The following is a 24364-nucleotide window of genomic DNA, read 5'->3' as shown; positions in this document are numbered from 1 at the left end:
ATACTTTAATAATGATCTCAGAGTATTGACAGCAAAAATGGAAAGTTTGTAAAAGAAAATTTGTTTAAAATCAGAAAAACTCACTTGAAATAAATTTTCAATCGATTAATAATAAAAGTGCGCTTTTTGAAAATCAAATGTAGTTTTTTTTTACCAACGTAAAGTAAACATTTTTTAGCAAAACATTTGACCGAAAAAAATATAATTTTCATTCAAAATAAAATATACTTTCTTTCTTTCTGCATGTGTGAATTTAAATAATTGAATTTCCTGTCTGTGGAAATAATGCATTTTAGTTGTTATACATTGTTTAATTTGTGCTTACCCATTTTGTGAACATTTTAAAATAAATTATTTCTAAAAAATCTGTACAGTCGCTTTTATTGTTATCATAAATCTTTAAATTTTGCAGCGGTTTTGAAAAACTAACTTCTTCAGAAACTTAAAAAAAACAGTCTCTCTACTTACAGCACTGACAGCCCAATATATTCAGCTTCTGTTGAAGACAATGCTACTGTTCACTGCTTTCGGGACTCTACTAATAAAAGTTGATCCTGTATAAAACCGGCGATCTATTATATGCAGTTTCCCGTCGACAAATAATGTCAAATGTTCTTGTATGATCTTTGATGTATTGAAGATTGTAATTACATTTCCCGTTTAGCTGAAATGTAACAAACTCATGACTGGAGCAGTTAATAAATTGACTAAAAGCACTAGCTGAATGTGCTATATAGGTAGATCTTGATAAGGTACGTTACAGGAATGGTGCTTAGATTCCCCACATTCTTTGGATTTGCTACAGGCTTGCAATCTTCGACAATAAACCTCATCAATATGTCATCGTTATATCCACTGTGCGATAAGCGAATTTTATTGGGACATTTTTTTAATTTGTATTCCCAAACAATAATCAATCAATCAATCTTTTATGTAAAGTATTTAGCAACTAATCTTACTATCCGCCCCTCGAGTGTTCTCTGTGCTGTACATTTATTTCGTAATAATATTCTACAGGGTACACTTCTTTAGTTTTCAGGCTTAGCTTTGATTGCCCAGGTGTCATTTGTAGTCTTGCCAGTCCGATTTTTCATCTACTAATAACGCCATTGTGATTGGTTCCTCAGCAGTGTTAATTGCAAATAGCTCCTCTTGATCTGTCACACCTTGATTAATATATACTGTTAATTAATGTTGTTTTCCGTCCGCATGTTTTGAATTTCATTTTGTACTTCCTTAAGTCGTCCTGGTTTTCCGGTTCTAAGTTAAGCTGAACTTTCTGATCTGTACCTTGGTTTAATTTGGAGTACTTCTTTTTGGAAATATTCTGTTATTTCATTTCTGCTGAAAGAGTCATCTTTAATATTCAGGATTTGTATAATTTAAATCAACAAACATCTAAGGTATTTGTACTAGACTCAATAATGATGCCAAATTTAGAATTTTCAAATGTGAACCGTCTGTTCTTGGTGACTTTATCAATGATATCTTCAAATTGTCCTTGATTTCTTAACTATCCTCAAACTTAACTTCTCTTGAATCGTCAGTCTAGTTGAAGCTTTCGTTGACGCATAACGTGTTTTCTTTAAAAAGTTCTCAATAAGCCTAATCATAACTAAACGCGATCGATCGCCGGAATCTGAGGGCAAGATTTTGTCCTTGGATAAAAAACTTCGTACTGCAATGGCAGGTACAAGTCGCCTCTCTAACAATTCTTTTTTTCCTCTTCAATGTCTCCCGGACACTGACAATACTGAAGAAATGGACGAATCTTCTGCAATTGTTGAAAATAAAAAAGTGTTTGTGCCCCCTATTAAATTGTTGCAAAAAAACCCTGCATTTGTTCATGGATTCATGAAACAACTTAATATTATCGATTATTCCATTAAAAAACTATCCATCGGAATTAAAATTATCTGTGCATCACTTGAATCCTTTAATGCTGTTCTTAAACATTTAAATGATCAAAACTGTCAATTCTTCTCACATGATTTGAGAAGTGTTAAAGCATTTAAAGTTGTTCTTTATGGTTTGGATAATATAGAATCACATGATCTAAAATCTGAACTTATTCGTCGTGATCTTAAGTGCGTCGAAGTTAAAAAAATTGTTAAGAACTATGAACACTATAGCGACAATTTGTATGTAATTTCTTTTGAAAACGGTTCTGTGAAATTAAATGACTTAAAAAAGAACATTAAATCTTTGTTTTACACCCAAGTCACTTGGAGTTATCAAAGAAAACTCAAAGGCAAATTGACCCAATGTCACAATTGCCAAATGTTTGGTCATGGGGAGCGCAATTGCCACATTAAAACCTACTGCGCGATCTGTGCTGGTTCACATAAAACATCCGACTGTGACAACATCTCGACACACAAATGTGCAAACTGTAATGGCAATCATAAAGCCACCGATATAACTTGTGCAAGCAGAGCCACATACTTGCAAATCAAAGAGAAAAAATCTCTCCGTTTGAACAATCAACAAAGAATTTCTTTCTCCGCACCTACAACTACGCAAGTTCCTTCACAAGAACCGGTTTTACTTGATTCAATGAGCAATTTTCCATTGCTTCCCACTCCAAGAAAGAGAGCAATTACTGAGAGCCAGCAACCTGGAGTAATCAGATCTCAGCACTCAACAAGACCATTGGAAAAAAGCTCTGCGCCTACCTGCAGTCCAATTTCACCAATTACACCAACCCTTGTCAACACAAGTGCAAGTACATCTAACAACAACAACACAACTTTATTTTCGATGGAAGAACTCAACAGCCTTTGTATGGAAATGATCACTAGCTTATCTGTTTGTAAAAACAAAATTGAACAATTCAATGTAATCGCACATTTAGCTTGTAAATTTCTATATCCCAATGGCAAGTAACATTTTGAATAATTTAAATATTATAACTTGGAATTCTAAGTCAATAAGGAACAAATATTTTGAATTTTTGAATTTTTTAAATAGCCAAAAAGTAGACGTTGCTTTAGTAACTGAAACATGGCTAACAAATGTAGATACACTTCCTTCTTCTGATTTTCAGTGTTATCGAGTAGATAGGTCTGAGCAAAGGGGTGGTGGAGTAGCAATTTTCGTGAAGAGATCAATTCAACATTCACTCTTACCTGTGATAAGAACACGCTTGATAGAGAATGTAGGGATATCGGTTAAGCTTTTGAACGGAAATGAGGTTAAGATTTATTGTTTCTACTTTCCTGGTGGAACTTCATCGGATCTAAAAAAAGATTTCTTTAAGCGTGACTTAAGGCAGCTTTTCTCTACTAGTGGTGAATTCTTGCTAGGTGGCGACCTTAATTGTCGACACAAAGATTGGGGATGTATAAGGGCAAATTGTTGGGGGAATCTACTAACTCAATTTCCACATTTCTTTCCTATTAATATCCTTTTCCCTCCTAGTCCCACGTTTTTTCCCGCTGGTTCCCATAGATCTCCATCCGTCCTTGATTTGTTTTTTACTAACATGTCTTGTCAATTAGTTAACCCAATTTCTATAGATGCGTTGAGTTCCGATCACAACCCTGTTCTTTGTCGTCTCCCTTGGTCGGGTGAAAAAAAAGTGCGATATATCCAACAATTTCACAAAGCAAATTGGAAATTATTTCAAACAACCATGAATGCAGAACTTCAAAATGTGTCTATGGATTTGAACAACATATCTTCTTTTGATGATGTAGATTGCGCTGTACAAATCTTTACTCAAGGTATTTTATCGTCCGTGGAAAAATGCGTTCCCAAAAAACTTAAAGAAGATTCTTTTCTAAACAAAACACTTCCTTCTCATGTTTTGGAAATGATAAAACTGAGAAATATTCATAGAAGGAATTGGCAAAGATACCGCCAGCCTTTTTCGAAAAATATGGTTTCTCATTTCAATCAATTAATTTCGAGAGAAATTTTACATCTTCGAAACAAGGAATGGAACAACAAATTGAGTACGCTTGATAAGAATGGAAAGCCCTTCTGGAATATTGTTAAAATTACAAAAAATAAAAATAGGAAAATTCCATTCCTCAGGGAAAATAATGAGATTGTATGTTCTAACGAGGATAAAGCTAATGTGTTCGCTGAGCGCTTTTTAAAAAATCATAGAGTCTCAGAACATTTAGGTGATAGTGAAACAAACGCATTAGTTGATTCAAAAATCGACAATTTCAATAATTTAAATTTATTAACACCTTCAAATGCATTTGTTTCAACTAAAGATATCAACATCATTATCAAAGATTTAAAACTTAAAAAAACAGGTGGGCTAGACAATATCAAAAACACCTATATTAAACATCTCTCGAAAGAAGGCATTCAGTTTCTTACGTTCATAATAAATGCATGTTTAAAAATGCAATATTTTCCAATTAAATGGAAAATTGCAAAAATCATTCCAATTTGTAAGGCGGGAAAACCTCCCGATTTAGCTAGCGGATATAGACCCATTAGCCTGCTAAGTAGTTTAAGCAAAATTTATGAGAAGATTCTTAAAGAAAAGATGCTAAAATATATTTCCGATGAAAAAATATTCCCCGATCAACAATTTGGTTTTCGCAGATTTCACTCTACGTCTCATCAGGTGAAAAGAATCTGTCAACATGTCAAAAGTAAACGAATCCAAGGTAAATCGACGGGTATGATACTTTTAGATATTGAGAAGGCTTTTGACTCAGTATGGCATAAAGGAATAATTTTTAAAATGATTAAATTTAAAGTTCCGTTATATCTTTGTAAAATTGTTCAAAGTTTTCTTTCCGATCGATGTTTTAGTGTTCATGTCAACAGTGGTATTTCGTCTTTATTTATGTTCAATTTTGGTGTCCCCCAAGGCTCTGTTTTGGGCCCTCTTTTGTATAATTTATATACTTCAGATATCCCAACCATTCCGCTCTGTGAAATTGCCATTTTTGCAGACGACACAGCAATATATTCTTCAGATGAACTTGCTCTCAACATTGAGAGTAATTTAGTTCAAGCTGTTGAAATATTAAGCAATTTTTACAACAAATGGAAAATCAAGTTAAATGCTGATAAATTTCAAGCTATCTTTTTTTCAAGGAAAAGAAAGTCTTGTTATCTCCCCAGCAACCAATTTATTCAGATAAATGGAATAGACATAGCTTGGGAAAATTCTGTAAAATATCTAGGTATACATCTTGACACCAAACTAACATTCAACCACCATATTAATTGTACTATAAAGAAAGTAAATATAGCTATCAAATTGCTTTACCCTTTTATAAATCGAAGATCTGCTCTAACTATTGAAAATAAAGTGATCATAATGAAAGTGATATTTCAGGCAATTTTGTTATATGGAAGTCCTGTTTGGGGTAGGGCTGCACTATGTCACATTAAAAAACTCCAAGTTTCACAAAATAAATTATTAAAAATGATGCTTAATCTACCATTCCGTTATTCCACTTGTGACCTTCATCAAGAAACGAATGTTGAATTGATCTCCGAACGAATTCAAAAGCTAGAAGCAAACTTTGCGCTTAGATGTAATTCATCTGATAACCCTCTTATAAACCAAATCAATCTGTGATAAATATTTGTTCAGTTACCTATCTATTTACGTTTTTTTTTTTTTTTTTTTTTCACTATATCTACATATAAATTGTTATTTATTGATCTCTTCTTTTGCTTCTTTTTTTTCGTAATAATTTATCCATTTATTTATTTATTCGTTCATATATGTACTTATTCATTTATTTATTTATATTTACTTACTTTTTTTTATTTATATTAATTTATTTATTTATTACTTATTTATTTATTTATTTATTTTTTTATTTATTTATTTATTTACTTATTTATTTATTTTCTTTTTATTTATTAAATCATTAATTGTTTTTATTTATTTATATATTTGTATATTCACTTTTGTGTTAATTATATTGATTTGTTAATTTATTTATTATTTATATTATACTCCATTATCCAAGAATTCAATTCTATTTAAAAATGTTTGTTAAACACAACTGAATCAAATTCTAGTCATTTTTTTTTTTTTTATAATTTAAATTGAAGGTTTTTCTTTGCTTTTCCTTCAAGTATTTCGTTGCCCTAATATTTTTTGTTTAAACTATAAAATAATATTTCAGATGTAAGATATATTTATCAAATCACTGTATTGTAAAATGTGCTGTTACAACACCTATTATACTGATTTATGCAAAATAAAAAATACTACTACTACTAACTTCTCTTGAAACTCCAACTTTTATCTGAAATGGAGCCAAAATCTGTACCCTCTTGGTGTACCTGGACAACCAACGACGATGCCTTCTATAGACTTGTCATCAAACTTTCCATTTCCAGGTGTCTAATCCAAGATGTTGACTCTATACCACCAAATGGATGAACATAATCTTATTTACGTAACCTACCAGTCCATTTCTGAAAATACATATCTCTCTTCAAACTTTTCGTGATGCAGCGATTATTAAGATGATTGGCAGCAGCAACGGCCTTAGCCCCGAAAAAAGGTGGAAGTCCTGACTCCTTTTAACATACATACATCGAGCTGATTCGATTTAGGTTCGGTTCTTTCTTTCAGCTACACCGTTTTGTTGTGGAGTGTATTCTATTCTTAAACTGCCATGTATTCCAGATCTTCACAATATTTTGTCCATTCCAGAATTGCAATACTGAGAGCCATTGTCCAATTGAAGGGCTCTGACAATTATCCCAATTTGCGCAAGCACCCATTTTTAAGAATAGTTTTAAATTCAAATTATACATTATACTTTATTAAAATTTGGAATACCGAGTTTTATTTTTATTAATTAAGCAATTATTTTTGATTTTTTTTTTCAAATGTTTGCATCTCCAATTTTGTCGCTAAAAATCTCGTGAAATTTTAAATGATGACAAAATCCTTTCAACCGAAATTAAATACCTACACTCATCTAGCAAGGTCACATTCTAACAATTTCATTGCACAAATCATTGACCTATTGACTGTTAAAATCATGTATTTAATCATAAAAACTAGTTTTATTTGTTTACATTTTTTTCACACCAGAAAGAAATCAAACAAAAATATTTTCATAGAATGAAATCAATCGATTATAAAAACATTTCTTTTTTGGTATTCCAATACATCAAATTCACATTCGGTATACGTCGTAGTATCTACAACTTTCCTTTATAGATAAAATCAAAATTCTGTACTAAATACATTGTAATTGGAGATATTATGAAGAAATAGCGAATATTAATTTATTTTTCACACATCATCTTTTGCTAATGTGGGTATTTTGAATTTAATTGCTTATTAGAAAAATATTTAAATGACAGGTATGCATTAATATTCATGAGAAAGTCTCATCATACAGCACGAGTTTAATAATATTAAATTTATTTATGTTAATAAATCATTATATGTATTTTTTTTTTAAGTTGATACTGCTTTTTTATTGTCACATTGTTATTAACTTGTTTGGGATATTTTATTCGATGCAAAAAATGTCAATTTTAATTAAGATAACAACTAATTAGAAACAAAATTCACATGAAATATAAAAGTTTAGATGGTTTAAAACTGAATTACAACTAATTAAAGAATGTTGCAGGGAATAACCAAGATAGAATTGGTTTTTACACCTTACTAAGGAAAATTAAACCCTTAGTTAATTTCTCTCAAAATGTTCTCTATTTACAATTCTGTTTGATGGAAACTATGGAAATATATTTTGTATCAGTGGTTGCGGTCGTGTTTGTATTTTCACCAAATATTGATTTCTTGGATATTAATAATATTTTTTTTTATTTCTGGTAACTTTTTAAAAATTGTATTGCTGTCATATAAATCGACATTACTCCTTAAAGTGGTCTTCACTTTTCAGGAGATTCAATCTTGATTGAAGAAAGTGGAATTTCGATTTCCAATTGAAAATTGTTTGTATTCATCATATATTTGTCAGACTTAAAACTTAAACATTTCTCGACATGTTTCAATGTTCATATTTCTTACGGCATGTTGTTTATTTTTGTTAAATTTATATAACTTTACTTAGTTACTTTTTACAACTTGTGTTTAAAAAAAAAATTATACATATTTGAGTTTTATAAGTAAGGATTTCAAAGATTTGTTAAAAATTTAACGATATTCACCAAAAAGCGGTTTGCTGCAAAAAGCTTTATTTTAACCTATTTAAGAATTTGGAAAACTTTAGTAATGCTTTAAATTATTTTCATAAGATATTTTCTAAGAGAAATATCAAATATTGAATATGAGATTGTCAATTAAATATAAAGCTGCCTTTAAATTCCTGAAATTTGTCTTTAATCAAGTAAATTTTCCTTGGATGCTCTAGAACTGAGATTTAAATAGAAATGGCTAATTTAGAGCAGAGATAATTTGTGTGTGCCTTACTCCAGTTTCTCCCTAACATATTTGTTTATTAACTTCCCATAGAAAGGTCGTCTTTCATTTAACGTGCGAACACTACATGGTGGCAGCGGTGTCGAAATATAAGTATTAATTTTAATATTCGGTCGTTCGCTTAAAAAGAAAAAAATGGTAAATGATATTCCAGCCACTGAAGCTAAAATGCTGCCTTTATCCGGTAATCATTTTACGGTTCAAGCGCCGGAACACTTTTCGTTCAGCCCAACAGATTGGCCGCGATGGAAACGTCGATTTGATCGTTTTAGAATAGCTTCGGGACTGGATAAAAGAAATGAGGTTGAGCAAGTGAACACCCTAGTGTACCTTATGGGTGATCAGGCAGATGACATTTTTCTCTCATTCAACCTAAGTTCCGCGGATGAAAAGAAGTTTATACCCGTATTAAACGCATTTGAAAATTTCTTTGTAATGAAGCATAACGTGATTTACGAAAGGGCAAAGTTCAATTCTCGTAGCCAGTTAGATGGAGAAAGCATCGAAGATTTCATTACGGCACTTTATTTGCTTTCAGAGAATTGCAATTATGCTGCTCTGCGCGACGAAATGTTACGGAATCGATTGGTCGTCGGTGTGCGAGACAGACGGTTGTCAGAGAGGTTGCAGTTAGAATCGGAGTTAACGCTAGAAAAGGCTATACAAACAGTCAGACAGCACGACGCAGTTAGAAGACAACAAGTAGACTTGTCTACTACAACTACAAGCACTGTTAATAGCATTCGCTCTCATTCCCACAAACCAAAAACGGCGTCACCTACACAAAGTTCTTTTCGAAATAAAGGAGAAACAACAAAGACAAAAGATGTTCAATGTCCGTGGTGTGGTATGCAAGGGAAACATGGAAAACAAAAATGTCCCGCAAGAGGCAAACAATGCCGCTTATGTAAAAAGTGGAACCATTTCAGTAGTGTATGCAGACAAAAATCGAAGAACAGCGACAAAATATTTCGCGTAGAAGAAGACGAAGACGAGCCCTTGTTTATTGGTACGGTGGTAGACGAAAACTCTAGTGTCGATAGGTGGACTGCGGGAGTAAAAGTGAATGGGAAACTAATAACTTTTATATTGGATACAGGAGCAGCGGTTGACGTTTTACCACTTCAGTACTTTAAATCAACATTTCCTCATGTGAAGTTAAGTTCATCTGATAAAAAGTTATGCGGCCCTTCTGGCGGAAGACTTAATGTCGCAGGTGTATTCAACTGTGAATTAAATTATGGCCAACAATGCTGTAAATCCAATGTTTACATAATAAATAATCTAAAATCACCACTTTTGAGTTTAAAATCTTGTCAAAATTTAAAAATTATAGAACGGATAAACGCTTTTAATACTCCTTGTGACCGAACAGTTCAAAAATCATCGATACAAATAGAAGTTGAATATCCCAAGTTATTTAAGAAATTGGGTTGTATTGACACTGAATACGAAATTAAATTACAATCGAACGCGAAGCCATATGCAATCGCTACTGCAAGACGCGTACCTATACCTTTGAAATCAAAACTCAAGTCAAAACTTGATGAAATGCTGCAGTTAGAAGTGATAAGAAGGGTAGATGAGCCGACCGAATGGTGTGCCCCAATGGTCATTGTTACTAAGCCCGATGGTGACATTCGGCCCTGTGTTGATCTTGGGAAGCTGAATATGGCAATTCAACGGGGTATCCACCCAATGCCGGTCGCAGATCATTCATTGGCTCAGCTAGAAGGCGCTAAATATTACACCAAGTTGCGAACTATGGATTCTGGCAGATTTAATTATCACCTAAATCAGAGCTTCTTACAACATTCCTCACTCCATTTGGTAGGTTTTGTTTCCAAAGGCTGCCCTTTGGCATTTGCACCGCTCCGGAGTTGTTTCAGAGGGAAATGCAGCGTATTCTCGAGGGAGTTGATGGAGTTATCTGCCAAATGGACGACATTTTGGTAAAGGGAAAGGACATGCAAGAACATGATCGAAACTTGTGTGCTGTACTTAAGAAGCTGGAACAGAGTGGAGTAACATTGAATAAATCGAAATGTCAGATAGGCGTTTCCATATACGTTTCTTGGACACAAAATTGACGAAGAGGGTATTCACCCTTGTCCATCGAAAATCCAGGCAATTGAAGAATTCCCACATCCACGAAATGTAAGAGAACTACGTCAGTTTCTCGGATTGGTCAATTACCTGGGTAAGTTCGTTCCATACCTTTCTTCAGTAAGCCATCCATTAAATGAGCTTTTAAAATCCCAAATAGATTTTCTTTGGACGCCGATGCAAGAAGAGGCTTTTACTCAGATGAAACGAGCACTTACTTCAGCTCCAGTGTTGAAGGCGTACGATCCAACACACAAAACCATTGTGTCGTCTGACGCTTCATCTTACGGACTTGGAGCTGTCCTTCTCCAGACGGATGTCGACGGCATTCTCAAGCCCGTAGCATACGCCTCTCGAACCATGTCCGACAGCGAGAAAAAGTATGCCCAAATTGAAAAAGAGGCTTTAGGCATCAAGTGGGCATGCGAGAAATTCCGGGATTACATCGTTGGCATTCACTTCACGATTGAAACGGATCACAAGCCGTTGATCCCAATTTTCACGACTAAAAATCTTGATGACTTAACGCTAAGAATTCAACGGTTTCGTATGAAGATGATGGGCCTTACATTCAGCATCATTTTTACACCCGGCAAGGATCTAGTAGCAGCGGATACATTGTCTCGAAATCCTATGCAGGAAATAGGGCAAAATGACGAAGAAGAAATCGAAACGTTTGTCAACAGCATCATCGAAGTGCTACCTGCATCAACAGACAAATTAAATAGTATTCGGAAGGCCCAGCAAGATGACCCAGCTATCAAAGAAATTATGGAATTTTGCCAAAGTGGATGGCCACATCGTTCGAAAATAACACCAGAAGGAAGGCTATATTACAATGATCGTCATTATTTATCCATTAATGGCCAGCTCTTGATGCATGGGAATCGATTGGTCATCCCACCGGTTATGCGTAAGGAGATGTTAGCAAAAGTGCATACTGGACACTTATAAAAATAAATAAATTGGGTGGCGCGACAGTCCGTTAAGAACCAAGGCCTAGTGACTTACAACTCTCAACCCTTCCTGTGTGCGAGTAATGTTGTCAGGAATGGAGGGGACCTACAGTTTATATGCCGACTCCGAACGGCTAATTTTGAGAAAGCACTTTTTCATGACAATAGTTACTCTTGGAGAATTTGTCAATTCCTCGCAAGAGGCAGTACCCGTGAAAAGACTTTAGATGGCATAGGCAGGGATCGAACCCAAGACCTCTAGCATGACAGTCCAACGCACTAACCATCATGCCACGGGTACCACTGGACTGGACACTTGGAATCGTTAAATGTAAAAGCAGAATGCGACAGTCGTTTTGGTGGCCTGGATCTTCAAAGGAAATGGAAGAGTTTGTTCGGACTTGCACCACCTGTCTACAATATCTGGTCCCTAGACACGAACCGCTTATAAGTTCCACATTGCCTGAGCGTCCTTGGCACACAATAGCAATGGACCTTTGCGTATGCTATGGTAAAACCTTTTTAGTAATTAGCGATTATTTTTCCAGATTTCCAGCGATAGTTCAATTGGAAAACCAGACATCACGATGCATCATCAAGCACTTAAAATCAATTTTTGCCAGGTTTGGCATACCGGAAATAGTCAGAACTGACAATGGACCTCAGTTTGCCACGGTTCAATCCTCAGAGTTTCGTCAATTCGCTCAATGCTGGGGATTTAAGCACATCACATCCAGCCCTCATTTTGCTCAAAGCAATAGATTCATTGTGTCGGCAGTTAAAATAGTCAAGAATTTGTTGAAGAAAAACACTGAAGATCCTCAATTGGCTCTATTGGAGTACCGTGCCACACCACTCGCTAACGGGTCAAGCCCAGCTGAACTTTTAATGGGCCGAAAAATTCGTTCAATAATGCCGATGACAAATGATCGTTTTGAGCCAAATAAGGTCGACATGGACAAAATCACAAAGAATGAAGAACAAAGGAGGCAACAACAAGCAAACAATTAAAACAGACGACATGGAGTGTGCGACACAAGAAACTTTGAAATTGGCGATGTTGTATGGATAAGGGATATCCACCAATGGGGACGTATTCAGGCCAAGGCCGATACCCCTCGTTCCTTTTATATTAAAACCAACACCGGAGTATATAGAAGAAATGTTTATCACCTCAACCATGCTCATAGAAACGCTATACCGTATAAACCAGAAGAAGTAATTGAAGGAGAGCTTCAAACTCCAAGCTCAAAAACTTCGAAGGAGGAGATAAAGATGCATGCTGATACTTTATTGCCTGGTCCAAAAACAACTTTACCCACAACTACATCTACAGGTCATTATACCACCAGAGCAGGAAGAATCAGCAAACCACCCGATCGATGGACTTATTCTTCTAAGTAAGATTATTTCATCTTTATTTAACTACATACCTGAAACATGAATTATTAACATCAACTTGGTAAATTAAAATCTTTGTTTAATCAATACTATCCAATGTATTTATATGATATAGAATTTAAACTATAATCAGACTTTTATAACAATGAATTAAAACTAAGAATAAAGATTATTGTTTTCATAGGGGAGATGTGGAGTGTATGTATACCTCTCTCTCTATCTCTATATATATTAACGTATATGTTATAATAGCATAAGTTATTAAGTTAGTTAATAAACTGAACTCACTAAGAAAGGTCGTCTTTCATTAAACGTGCGAACACTACACCTAGAGTCGAAATAAAAGATTTTTAGACAGATGTCTGTGCGTGCAACGTTTTAACTTCGTCCATAGCTCAAGAAGCCGAAGAGATATCGACTTCAAATGAATTTTGTTACACAGATAACAATGCAGAACGATGCAGCAAAAGATTTTTTATTAATCGAAAAACCTGAAAAAAATTTGTCACCTCGAAAATTTTAACAATAAAAATGATTTCATCTCTAAAAGAATTTTGCGCAACGAAGAATAATGTTTTTGACATTTGAGAAAAATCGAATTGACAGTTTTCTTACAAAAAATAAAAATCTAAAAAAAAACATTACTCAAAATAGGTGAAAATTAAATATCGATTCAAATATCTTTTCAAAAACTTGAAATTTAGGCTTCAAAGTTATTTTATCTTATATGAAATATTGTTTTCAACATTCTGAAAAATATTTAAAAAAATCGAATTGACAGTTTTTTTACAGAAAATAAAAACCTAAAAAAAATTAATAAAAGTTGGTAAAAATTGATTTTCGGCTATAATATCTTTTTAAAAATTTGACATATTGCCTTTAATTTACTTTAATCTTTCAAAAAATATTGTTGTCAACATTCAGTAGAATTTTGAAAAAAATCTAATTGACGGTTTTTTTAGAAAAAAAATAAAAACCGAAAAAAAATTATCAAAAGTTGGTAAAAAATTATTTTCGACTCAAATATCTTTTCAAAAATTTGAGATAATAGCTTCTTACTAATTTTTACTTATAAGAAATATTGTTTCCAACATTAGGACAAAAAAATCGAACTGACAGTTTTTTTTTAACAAAAATAAAAACCTAAAAAAAATGTATAAACGTTTGTAAAAAATTGATTTTCGGCTCAAATATCTTTTCAAAACTTGTAGATATTGGCTTTAAGCTACTTTTATCTTTCTAGAAATATTGTTGTTAACATTTAGTAAAATTTTGATAAAAATCGAATTAACAGTTTTTGTACAAAAAATAAAAACCTAAAAAAAATTTAACAAAAGTTGGTAAAAATTGATTTTCGAATCAAATATCTTTTCAAAAATTTGAAATATTGGCTTCAATATAATTTTATCTTATGAGAAATAGTGTTTTCAACATTTGGTAAAATTTTGAAAAAAATCGAAATGACAATTTTTTAACAAAAAATAAAACTCTAAAAAAAACAATACTAAAACTTGGTAAGAATTTACTTTCGACTAAAATAGCTTTTCAAAAATTAAAAATATTGGTTTCATACTTATTTTATTTCACTGAAAATATTGGTTTCGATATTCAGAAATTTTTATATAAAAATCTAACAACAAAATACTAGTACCAGTACATATAGACAAACTTTTAAGCAAGACAAATCGACAGACGGGATGGGAAGTTATCAGTGTGGGTCGCATCCCAGCCTCTTTTTTAGTTTGTTTTTATTTAATTTCTTGAAAAATTATGTACAAAAAATGCACCTATTTCGTGAATTCAAGAAAAAAACATTTATCTCTCTATAATTTTAAGGTTTTGTTGATCAAGGTTTTGGTGACTCCTTGAATAAAAAAATATTTTCAAAAAGTAATTTTTTAGAATTTTACTTCTTACATCAACTCCAATCTACGAGTAAGCAGTCTGATAACGGTAGTAATAATAGACTCTAAAACATTAGGTCCGAACAAAATTGTCAAAAAAAGCCAGACAAATCTTCATATCAAATTCTAATTTAATTTTCTACTAAGATCAAATTTTGGATCGTTTTCACACGGACTCTTGGCCTCATCTTTTTAGTCAGGGTGGTTCAAAAATGTCAACATGGCTTTTGTGTTCTCGTACAAAATAAGTTCTTAACAGTTTGAAATAATTTTGTGAAATCTTATAGCAATTATTTATAATGTGCTTAATTGTTATGACTAACTTACTTCACTTCGATCATATTTTATAAAATTTATTTTCATTTTTGAACTTTTAAACATTTTTTACAATCTTAATTAAAAAAAAACTAAACGTACGATAGCAACTTTACCAGGTGAATGATAAACAAATTGGATTATTATGACTTAAATGTGGTACCCGTGGCATGATGGTTAGTGCGTTGGACTGTCATGCTAGAGGTCTTGGGTTCGATCCCTGCCTATGCCATCTAAAGTCTTTTCACGGGTACTGCCTCTTGCGAGGAATTGACAAATTCTCCAAGAGTAACTATTGTCATGAAAAAGTGCTTTCTCAAAATTAACCGTTCGGAGTCGGCATATAAACTGTAGGTCCCCTACATTCCTGACAACATTACTAGCACACAGGAATGGTTGAGAGTTGTAAGTCACTAGGCCTTGGTTCTCAACGGACTGTCGCGCCACCCAATTTATTTTTTTTATTTTTAAATGTAGGATTGCAACTACACAGAAAAAAACAAAGTTGTTATATTAACAATCGTCGATAGTCAACCCTAAATTTGGCCAATTTGTCGCATTGACTTACAAAATAGTCAATATGCCAACCTTATTTTTAAAAATTGACTACTGGATAGTCAATAGAACGATTTTCGATTGTCAATTTTGGGTAGTCAATATGACAACAAAAGTAGTCAACAGAACTACCAAAAATTGACTATCGAGGATTGTTATATTGACTACCGCAGTTGTAGTATTGAATACCACATTAATCTAAACGACAGCCTTAGTTTCAATTTCTTTCAACCAAAGTTGTCATATTGACTACCAATTTGTAAACAAATTTCTGATCCCAAAATTGACAACCAAAATTTGTCCTATTGACTATCGCGTATCAGCTGAAAATTAACTACCAAATAGTCATATTGACTACCAAAACAGTAAATAGGATGACTTTTTTGTTCTGTGTAGTTTTTGAACCTTGACAAACTTAAAATCTTAATTGTTTGGTTAAAATTGTATGTTTCTTCTCTAAACGGTTTCCGTTCTACTTTTTGTATAATGTGCATGCACTTAAGGGCTAATGAATACTCTTGTAATGGTTTAAAACAGTGCGTGCAATAAGTGAAGGAGGATAGGATTAGGAAGGAGCTACCGATGTTCATTGGTTTTAAATGTCTCCACATTCTTCATGGCTTCAACATTCGGGCCAAGCAACAGCAGAAGGAGTATGAGCTGAGATCTTTGCTGTGTTAAACCACCTAACTCAGCTGGTAAACGAGCCCACTCGGATATCGGACGTGGTAGATCGAGCAGAAAACACTCTTGACTTGTTTCTTACCTCTGACGCTGGTAAGTACACAATTAGTGTTCTATCTCCTCTAGGCACATCTGACTATTGTGTCATATCAGCAAATTTCTTGTGTAAAAACTCTCCAGCTGAAGAAAACCGTTTGGCAACTATGACGGTCCCAATAATTATTTTAGGATCATTAACTGGTCACTATGCTACCTCGATAGTGACGTTGAAGCCAGCGCTGATATGATCACATGAAGGTTATTAGGGTCAAAAAAGGTAAGTTTCAGTTGTTTTAAATCCAATCCAACTGAGGAAAACCAGAATAAGTCATTTGTAAAAAATATGAGGAATTCTTTCTCTTCCTCGGTTCCTACGCTCGTTGTGAATTTGTCCAATCTATTTGTTAGCTCTTTAGAGAAAGAAAACCTCTTTGCTAAGCAGTTCGCCGCCAATTTAACGCTGCCAGTGAGTGTAATGACTCCGCCTGTACTTGAGCGAGTTAATGATTCTATGGGGCAAATCTTTTTTCGCACTCGTACTGTAGAGAGTCCTAAAAGATCTTAACATACATGAATCCGCTGGTCCGGATGATATCCCCGCTATTGTTCTGAAGAGGTTTTCTCCATCGCTGGCAAAACCATTGCGTAAGCTTTTTCATCGGTCCTACTCCTCAAGTTTCGTTCCGAGCGGATGGAAAACTGCATTTGTCCAGCCTATTCCCAAGAAAGGCGAACCGTCTAATTACCGACCGATTGCACTTACGTCACATCTTTCCAAGGTCATGGAAACGCTGATTAATTATCAGCTCAAGAAATATCTCGAAGATCGAAAGCTGGTGATCTCATGGTTCATCTCACCGAACAGTGGAACAAATCTTTACATAGTTTTGGAGAAAGTAATATTATTAAGCTTGATATTTCAAAAGCATTTGATAGGGTTTGGCATCAGACTCCTTATCGAAGTTGCGTGCTTTCGGTTTTCATGAATTCCTACTTCATTGGATTAGTAATTACCTTTCGAATCGTTCAATACAAGCGGTATTGTATGGATTCAAGTCTGAAAACCACAAAATAAATGCTGGTGTGCCCCAGGGCTCCGTTTTATCTCCAACACTCTTTCTCATTTTTATTAATGATCTCTTGTCTGCAACTTCTAATCCAGCACATTGTTTCGCTGACGATAGTACTCTTAGCTTTTCATATTCGTTTTAGATTCACACCCTTCTTCTTCGGATGTGGAACTGCAACGAAAAAATATGATTAGCTCATTAAATTCCGACCTAAACATCATTGAACAACGGGGAATAAGAAATCGCGTGGAATTTAATGCTTCGAAAACGCAATGATGTCTTGTATCGTTAAAACGAAATATACTCCTCTTGCCATTATCCATAAATGGCACTTGCATCGAGGAAATTAAACATCTCGATATTCTCGGTATGTGTATCACCAACCACCTTTTGTCGAAGGATCACATACGCGATGTCACCAAAAATTCCGCAAGATGTTTGGGTTTTCTAAGGCGATGCAAGAAGTTTTTCTCCTTCTCTGATATGGCTGTCATTAACAAGACTTATATACGTCCAAAGCTTGAGTATATGTAACTCCCATATCTGGGAGTCATTTAATGGTTTATTATCTAGAGAAATAGCCAGCTACATTCCTCCCCTTAAACAGTTCACCGTAATACTCGCGCTTCTAGGAATGCTCATCAATATACCCTCGAGCCCAACTTCAGTCGTACTGTCAAGTACAGAGATTCGTTCTTTAGCCTTACTATGCGAATATGGCAATATTTAAAACCAATGTGCACCGACATCTCATTTCAACCCCTTTCTCCCTTTCCTAGTGCCCACACTGTGTCTACATAATAAGGGTAGTATATCAATTAAAGTGTTCGCTTATTATATAAAAAAAAATTGTAATGAGTGGGAAATTTTGAGGCTGGTAAAGCATTTCACATTCGTGTGGTCAGGCTCAAAAAAGAATAGCTGTACTTAACAGTACTTACGAAATTGGGCTTAAAACAAAACTGATAAACATTCCTTGAATAGCGACTATTACGACTATTACGGTTGAATTGTTAGTTTTGGACGAATAAAAGCTTCTCAAATTATAGCCAGACAAGAAGTGGTACAAAATTCTTGTGTCGGCAGAGAAAAAATTAGCACTTAACAACGTTTTTGTCAATGTTGAATATGTGATCCCTCTACAACAAGTGGTTTGTGGTGCACATACCTAGAACTGGAAGCCATTCAGTCTCCTCGATGCAAGTAACAACCATGGATAGTAGTATTGGGGGAAGTTTACGGTTTTGCAACAGTATACAGTATTGTGTTCTTGAGCTTATCATACCCTGCCATTCTTAGTCCACATCTGGAAAACCAGAATGTCAATCTAATAAAAAATATAATAAGCTGAGGGTACTGTCATCAGCGATACAAATTAGTGGGTTAGAAGTTTCAGACAAAAAATCATTGATAAGGAAGAGTGTTTGAGACCAAACGGAGCTAACCAGCAGCGTTTATTTTGTGGATATCAGATTTGAACTCGTCCAATTCTTCTTAAATTAAAAAGTCCGAAAAGTAGTTTGAAACGCAACGAAGAAGAGATTCATCAAAACCAAATGCACGCATTTACGATAAAATAGCTTGATACCAAACTCTATCTCATTCCTTTGAAATATCAAGTGCAATAGCCTAACTTCCTCAGTAGTTTTACCAGCGTTAAAAAACACCTCTTCAGAACAGTACCTGGGCTTGATTTGTTTACGTCAAATTCTTAAAGTTCTCTAGCAACTGTGCAAGTGCGAAAGAAAATTCGTCCCATAGAATCGTTTACACTTAAATGTACAGGAGGAGTAATGTCACTTAATGGCAGCATTCAATTAACAGCAAGTTGTGCTTTAAGCAAATTGACTTAATCAATCGAGCTTAGAAAAAGAGTGTCATTAGAAACTGACTATGACGTATCATAGTGTTGAGCACAATTTTTACAAATGACCAGAAACTTTTACTACCTTTGGGACATGGTAGTAATTTTTGCCGTAATTTTTGGTCATGCAAAAATGTAAAGCGTCGAATATGACCGTTACAGTTCTTTCCAGCTTGTCCGAACTTATTACGGTTTTTCTTAGTGGGGTAGGCTTTGTAAATTCGGAAACTTACATCTTTGATCCTAATAACCTTCTAACAAACTCGAATCAAACCATGAGTTTTATTTGGGTTTGTTAGATTTTAACCTATTCGGGATCGGGATAATATTTCTTATTCCACAAAGAATTAAGTTTGTAATCATATCTGTGCTGGAATCCACGTAATGATCACAAAAGTTTTTAGTGACACAAATCTGCTATCAGGTTATTCTAAAAAAATCAATCGGTATTCTGGGATTGGATTAATTTTGAGTCAGGATTAAAGGCTTTTCGGTGACAAATCTTCCAAAAAGGAACAACTTTCTGTCGAAATGCAACATGTGCCTTAGCATTTAGATACCTATAGGTTTATTTAAATTACAGAGATTTAAAAAAAAAGAATGTATTTTATTATAACCATCAATTTGTTCAAATTATATAAAATTAAACAAGATACAAAGATACAATACAAAAAAAAAACTCTAAAACAAACATTAAAAATTAATGCAAATTAAGCCAACACTAAATAATTTAATATTATTTAATGACGAAAGTCAAGGTTGTCGCCAAGCCGCCCGCCATGTCATATCGCCACCTTAAACAAAAATAAAATTAAAAAATATACAAGATAATTTTATAAACAAAAACATTCATATCAACTTATATAGGTATACTTTTTGCGAGATCTTATTGAAACAAAAATAATTGGTTCCTTTTTTTGGCTTAAACTGCCATAACGTCTTTTAAGCCTGTTTGGATACAAAATATAAGGCATATTATGCATTTAACTAATTTCAATTCTTAAAGTATATAAATCAGAAAGAGCAGCACAGTCCGGTTTAGCCATGAACCATCATCAAATGAAACACCAAATCTAGAACTTGATCGGTATAAAAATTGAAAAAGATGCAAAATAAAAATAAATTCAATAAAATTCACATCATCAGAGCAAGGAGAGCATCGTCGCTTCGTTGTCGTCAGCATCCAGCCAGACTTATTAGTTATAACCAACAATGGAGCTATATACCTAAGTCTACCGCCGCACCGCCGATATACCGACTGACTTTGTCGCTCGTTGCAATTTGCATAAATTCACTCAATGTTGTCATAAAAAATGCTTAACAGCACCACGATATGATGGGATTCTAAATTCGGAGGTCAACTGCTTTGATCAGACATTTAAGCTTAGACGAGCTCTAAGACCGCCAACTGATTTGTCAAATTTTTCCATTGTTTCAAAGGTTAGAATCCTTTGAGTCTATTTAAAACTAAGCTTAACAATTGTGTCAAACAAAATTTCCGTCTTGATGCAAACATATTCGCAATTTTGATTGACTGAGTAATTAAGCTATAATCTATCAATGTTGTGAGGCATGCTAAACTTTTATCCTGATAGTAAAATTTACATATTCGCTTTATTCATTTTCAATCTTTACATTTTACAACATTTTACATGGACTGGACGTAGACGTAAAGATTGATAATGTCAAATTAATACGATATGACAATCTAACTGATGAGAGATAGTTGAACTTGGTTAACCTGTTTTGCATTTGATAAAAATGTATAATTATATGCTTCTATATTTAACCATACCTACAAATGAATAATTAAATAAGTATTTTGTGAGATTTGCATTGATCGAATTTATTAACAAAAAAAAAACTATAAACTTATAGGAGAACAAGGCTATCAGACATTTGTATCAATTTTGTTGTTGTCTTCTTTTTGCATTTTTGACCAAAATGCTATTTTATTAGTTTTAATTATTTAACCTTCTCGGCATTTAAGACAATTGATTAATTTTATTCAATATTTATATAAATCGTGGGAGTTATTATTAGGTATCATAAATGTTTCAATTAAATGCACACTTTTGAAACAAGTTTAACTAGCCGAGGGCAGTGTAGAGATGTCTAGAGTTGTTCTTCGTGTTCTAATTAAATTTATTTGAAAATAACAACAATAAGAAAACTATTTTGACAGAGAAACATGTTTTTTGAAACTCCATCGAGAAACCTTATTTGTTTTGACTGTCAGTTAAAAATTAATATTTAAAATTAAACTTTGTATGTTTATGGAAGTGGAGATAAATTAAAAACGTCAATTTAAACTAAATTTTTCTGCAAATAAATATGTTCCAAAATTCCGCTTTTTGCAACCCTGTTTTAATAAATTATTAATGTTTATGCATGCCTCATTATTTTATTAAAACCCCGTTTTTGAAATTAAAATTTTACTATTTTAGAATGGTTTTTGGAAAACTTAAAATTTGAAACTATTTTAAAACTAATTTCTAAATATGCTCAATAATATGTCAAGTTATAGCCCTATTTATGTAAAAATTATATTTATTTTCATAGCACGAACTTGCACATGTACCTATCCAAAGAGTATGTTTAAAAATATTTCATACATGTAAGATTAAAATATGTACCAGCAAAATAAGTTTCTTACAAAATTTAAATAACATTTAAACAAAAAATTACTTTGTTTATTAACTTTTGTTTTGTTTTATATTTTAATTAATTTTGTATGTATACAATTTTCAAATTTCGTCTTAAGAATATTTTTGGTATGCGATTATTAAGTGCTTATAAATATGCATTCAACATTGGAATTTCGTTAAAAACTGTTGACAATTTTTTGAGATGTCGAATTTTGTAAAAAAAATAAATTTATTTTTAAAAATTCAAAAATAAAATAAAAGTATTGAGTTGAAATCGGTTTTTTAATTCCTGATAAAACTAAACATAAAATAAGGGTCCATAGCTCAAGAACCAGAAGAGATATGAACTTCAAATAAATTTTGTTATACAGATATTAATGCAGAAAGGGCTCTTAAAAAAATTGCTGATTTTTAACATAGCAGTTTAAAAGAAAGGTGAACATATCTCACGAAACGAAACAATGGAGCTAGAAACTTGAATTAAACCTTATATTATTTATTGTAACGTGAAACCAAACCAGAATATTCTTAGAAAAAATCCAATTACGCTTGCGACATTTACCCCAGAAAGATGTGGAAATGTATGCAACTCTGTTTAAAACCATCCAGGAAATACGATGGGATGGGCCAGGCAAAAAGAGGATGAAAAACTGCGATATTAACTATGGTGACTGCTACCACGAAAACCAACAGACTTAGGCAAGAAGTCTTGTGCTATAGGTAAATTCGGCAACATTAACCTGATATGCGCGCACGCCCCCACAGAAGAGAAAGATGACAACACCAAAAATATGTTCTTCGAGCTCTTAGACAAAACATATCAGTAGTGTCCTAGCTACGATAATTAAATTGTCCTGGGCGATTTGTATGCCAAGCTAGGAAGGGATACCTGCCTATGTATAAGCGGATCGCTTCGCACGACCCCGTCTGCGGCACTGGACACCTTGCTCTACCTTACACCCCTTGACATTTTTAGCAAACAAATAGCTCAAGCTCTGCTATTCTCCTCAACGCTTCGTCGCAGTGAACTAACAACAACATTGGCCACTCCGTAATTCTAAGGTACTTAGAATTAATTCCAAAGCACACAGACTACACCATCCCCCAACTACAATTCGACAGAAACTTCCAGATTTCTATACCTACCAGACCTTTTTGGGAGGATAGGACATTCTTGGAGGATGAGTCAATCTATTTTTACACAGATGGGTCAAAAACAAAAGAAGGGGTTGGTGGAGGTGTGTACTCTGAACGACTGAAATTAAGTCTCTCATTCCGCCTTCCTAATCATTGTAGCGAGTTCCAGCCGGAACTTTTGGCGATTGTCTTGGCTCAAAGAAAACGTGATATCAACATCTAATATCCGTATTTTCTCTGACAGCCAGGCCGCTATCAAATCTCTGGACTCTGTCTCTACAAACTCTATAACAGTCCATAACTGTCGATCATCTCTAATGAAGATGGCGCAACAGTTTACTATTCACCTTTGCTGGGTGCCGGGCCATAGAGACATTCCAGGTAACTGTAAGGCAGATGAACTCGCCAGAAACGGTACAGTACAGCCCATGCTATAACGTTTGGCAAGTACTGGCATACCAATCGCTACTTGTAAACTGCTGCTAATGCATGACGCTGTGAGGAGAGCAGGCAACAGGTGGAACAACATCACCACGTATCAAGTCACAAAAAACATCCGGCCAACACTGGATTTAAAACGTTCAAGGTGCTTGCTCTCTCTAAGCAGATCGCATATAAGCTCGATAATGGGTGTAATAACCGGACACTGTCTAATAGCAAAGCACGCCACGAGACTAGGCGTATTCTCAAATGACTTTTCCAGAAGCTGTATGGACGAAGAAGAGTAAGAAACGGTTCTTCATCTTCTCTCCACATGCCCTGCTCTAGCTCGAAAACGCAAGAATTACCTAGGAGAATTCTTCTTTAACGATCTAAACAATCTAAATCATATCGGTATAATCAGCCTCTCACGTTTTGTAAGTGACTCAAGCTGGTTCCATTGAGCTTAGGAGGAAGCTTCAAGATTTATGTGGTATCACAATAGGCCATTAAACTGGCCTAAGAGTGTCCGTTTCCATCTTGGACAGCCACTATAACCAAACCTAACCTAGGAAGGGAAGACATCTTTGCACGACACCACCTCCGACAACGGATTTAGGCTCATAGATTTTGCTGTGCGGCGAAACGTCATGGTGGCCAGTACGTGTTTTCCACTCCTTAACATCCACAAAGGAACTTCGTTTTCTCCAGATCAATCTACCGTCAACCAGATTGACTATATTGCGATCGACGCCATACACGCTTCCAGCATCATGGATGTCCGAAATTTCCGAAGACCTAATATCGACTCGGAACACTACCTCGTTGTTACCAAGGTAGCACTTCGGGTTTCCAGATTCAAGG

General features: G+C 34.1%; 2 protein-coding genes and 1 long non-coding RNA gene across 3 annotated transcripts; 2 read left to right on the top strand and 1 right to left on the bottom strand.

Moving 5' to 3' along the window:
- Positions 1-8536: 8536 nt before the first annotated feature.
- On the top strand, positions 8537-10357 carry LOC129939224 (uncharacterized). The gene has a single exon (XM_056047164.1). It carries the CDS (start codon positions 8537-8539, stop codon positions 10355-10357), a length of 1821 nt encoding a protein of 606 aa, XP_055903139.1.
- Positions 10358-11805: 1448 nt separating this feature from the next.
- On the top strand, positions 11806-12474 carry LOC129939210 (uncharacterized protein K02A2.6-like). Its single transcript, XM_056047140.1, has one exon. It carries the CDS (start codon positions 11806-11808, stop codon positions 12472-12474), a length of 669 nt encoding a protein of 222 aa, XP_055903115.1.
- A 7478-nt stretch (positions 12475-19952) lies between these two features.
- Positions 19953-20497, bottom strand: LOC129954052 (uncharacterized). Its single transcript, XR_008782632.1, has 3 exons — positions 20434-20497; positions 20169-20374; positions 19953-20089 (listed from the first exon to the last, which is right to left on the bottom strand). It is a non-coding gene; the product is annotated as an uncharacterized LOC129954052 (long non-coding RNA).
- Positions 20498-24364: the final 3867 nt, after the last annotated feature.

Source organism: Eupeodes corollae, chromosome 1 (genome assembly GCF_945859685.1).
Source record: "Eupeodes corollae chromosome 1, idEupCoro1.1, whole genome shotgun sequence".
In the NCBI taxonomy this organism is placed as follows: domain Eukaryota; kingdom Metazoa; phylum Arthropoda; class Insecta; order Diptera; family Syrphidae; genus Eupeodes; species Eupeodes corollae.
The sequence above is the reverse complement of the archived record's forward strand: the minus strand, read 5'-3'. Positions and strand labels throughout refer to the sequence as shown.

What these genes read in the sequence shown, in the direction of transcription:
- LOC129939224 (XM_056047164.1), top strand. Translation starts at nt 8,537, where the DNA reads ATGGTAAATGATATTCCAGCCACTGAAGCTAAAATGCTGCCTTTATCC.
- LOC129939210 (XM_056047140.1), top strand. Translation starts at nt 11,806, where the DNA reads ATGCGACAGTCGTTTTGGTGGCCTGGATCTTCAAAGGAAATGGAAGAG.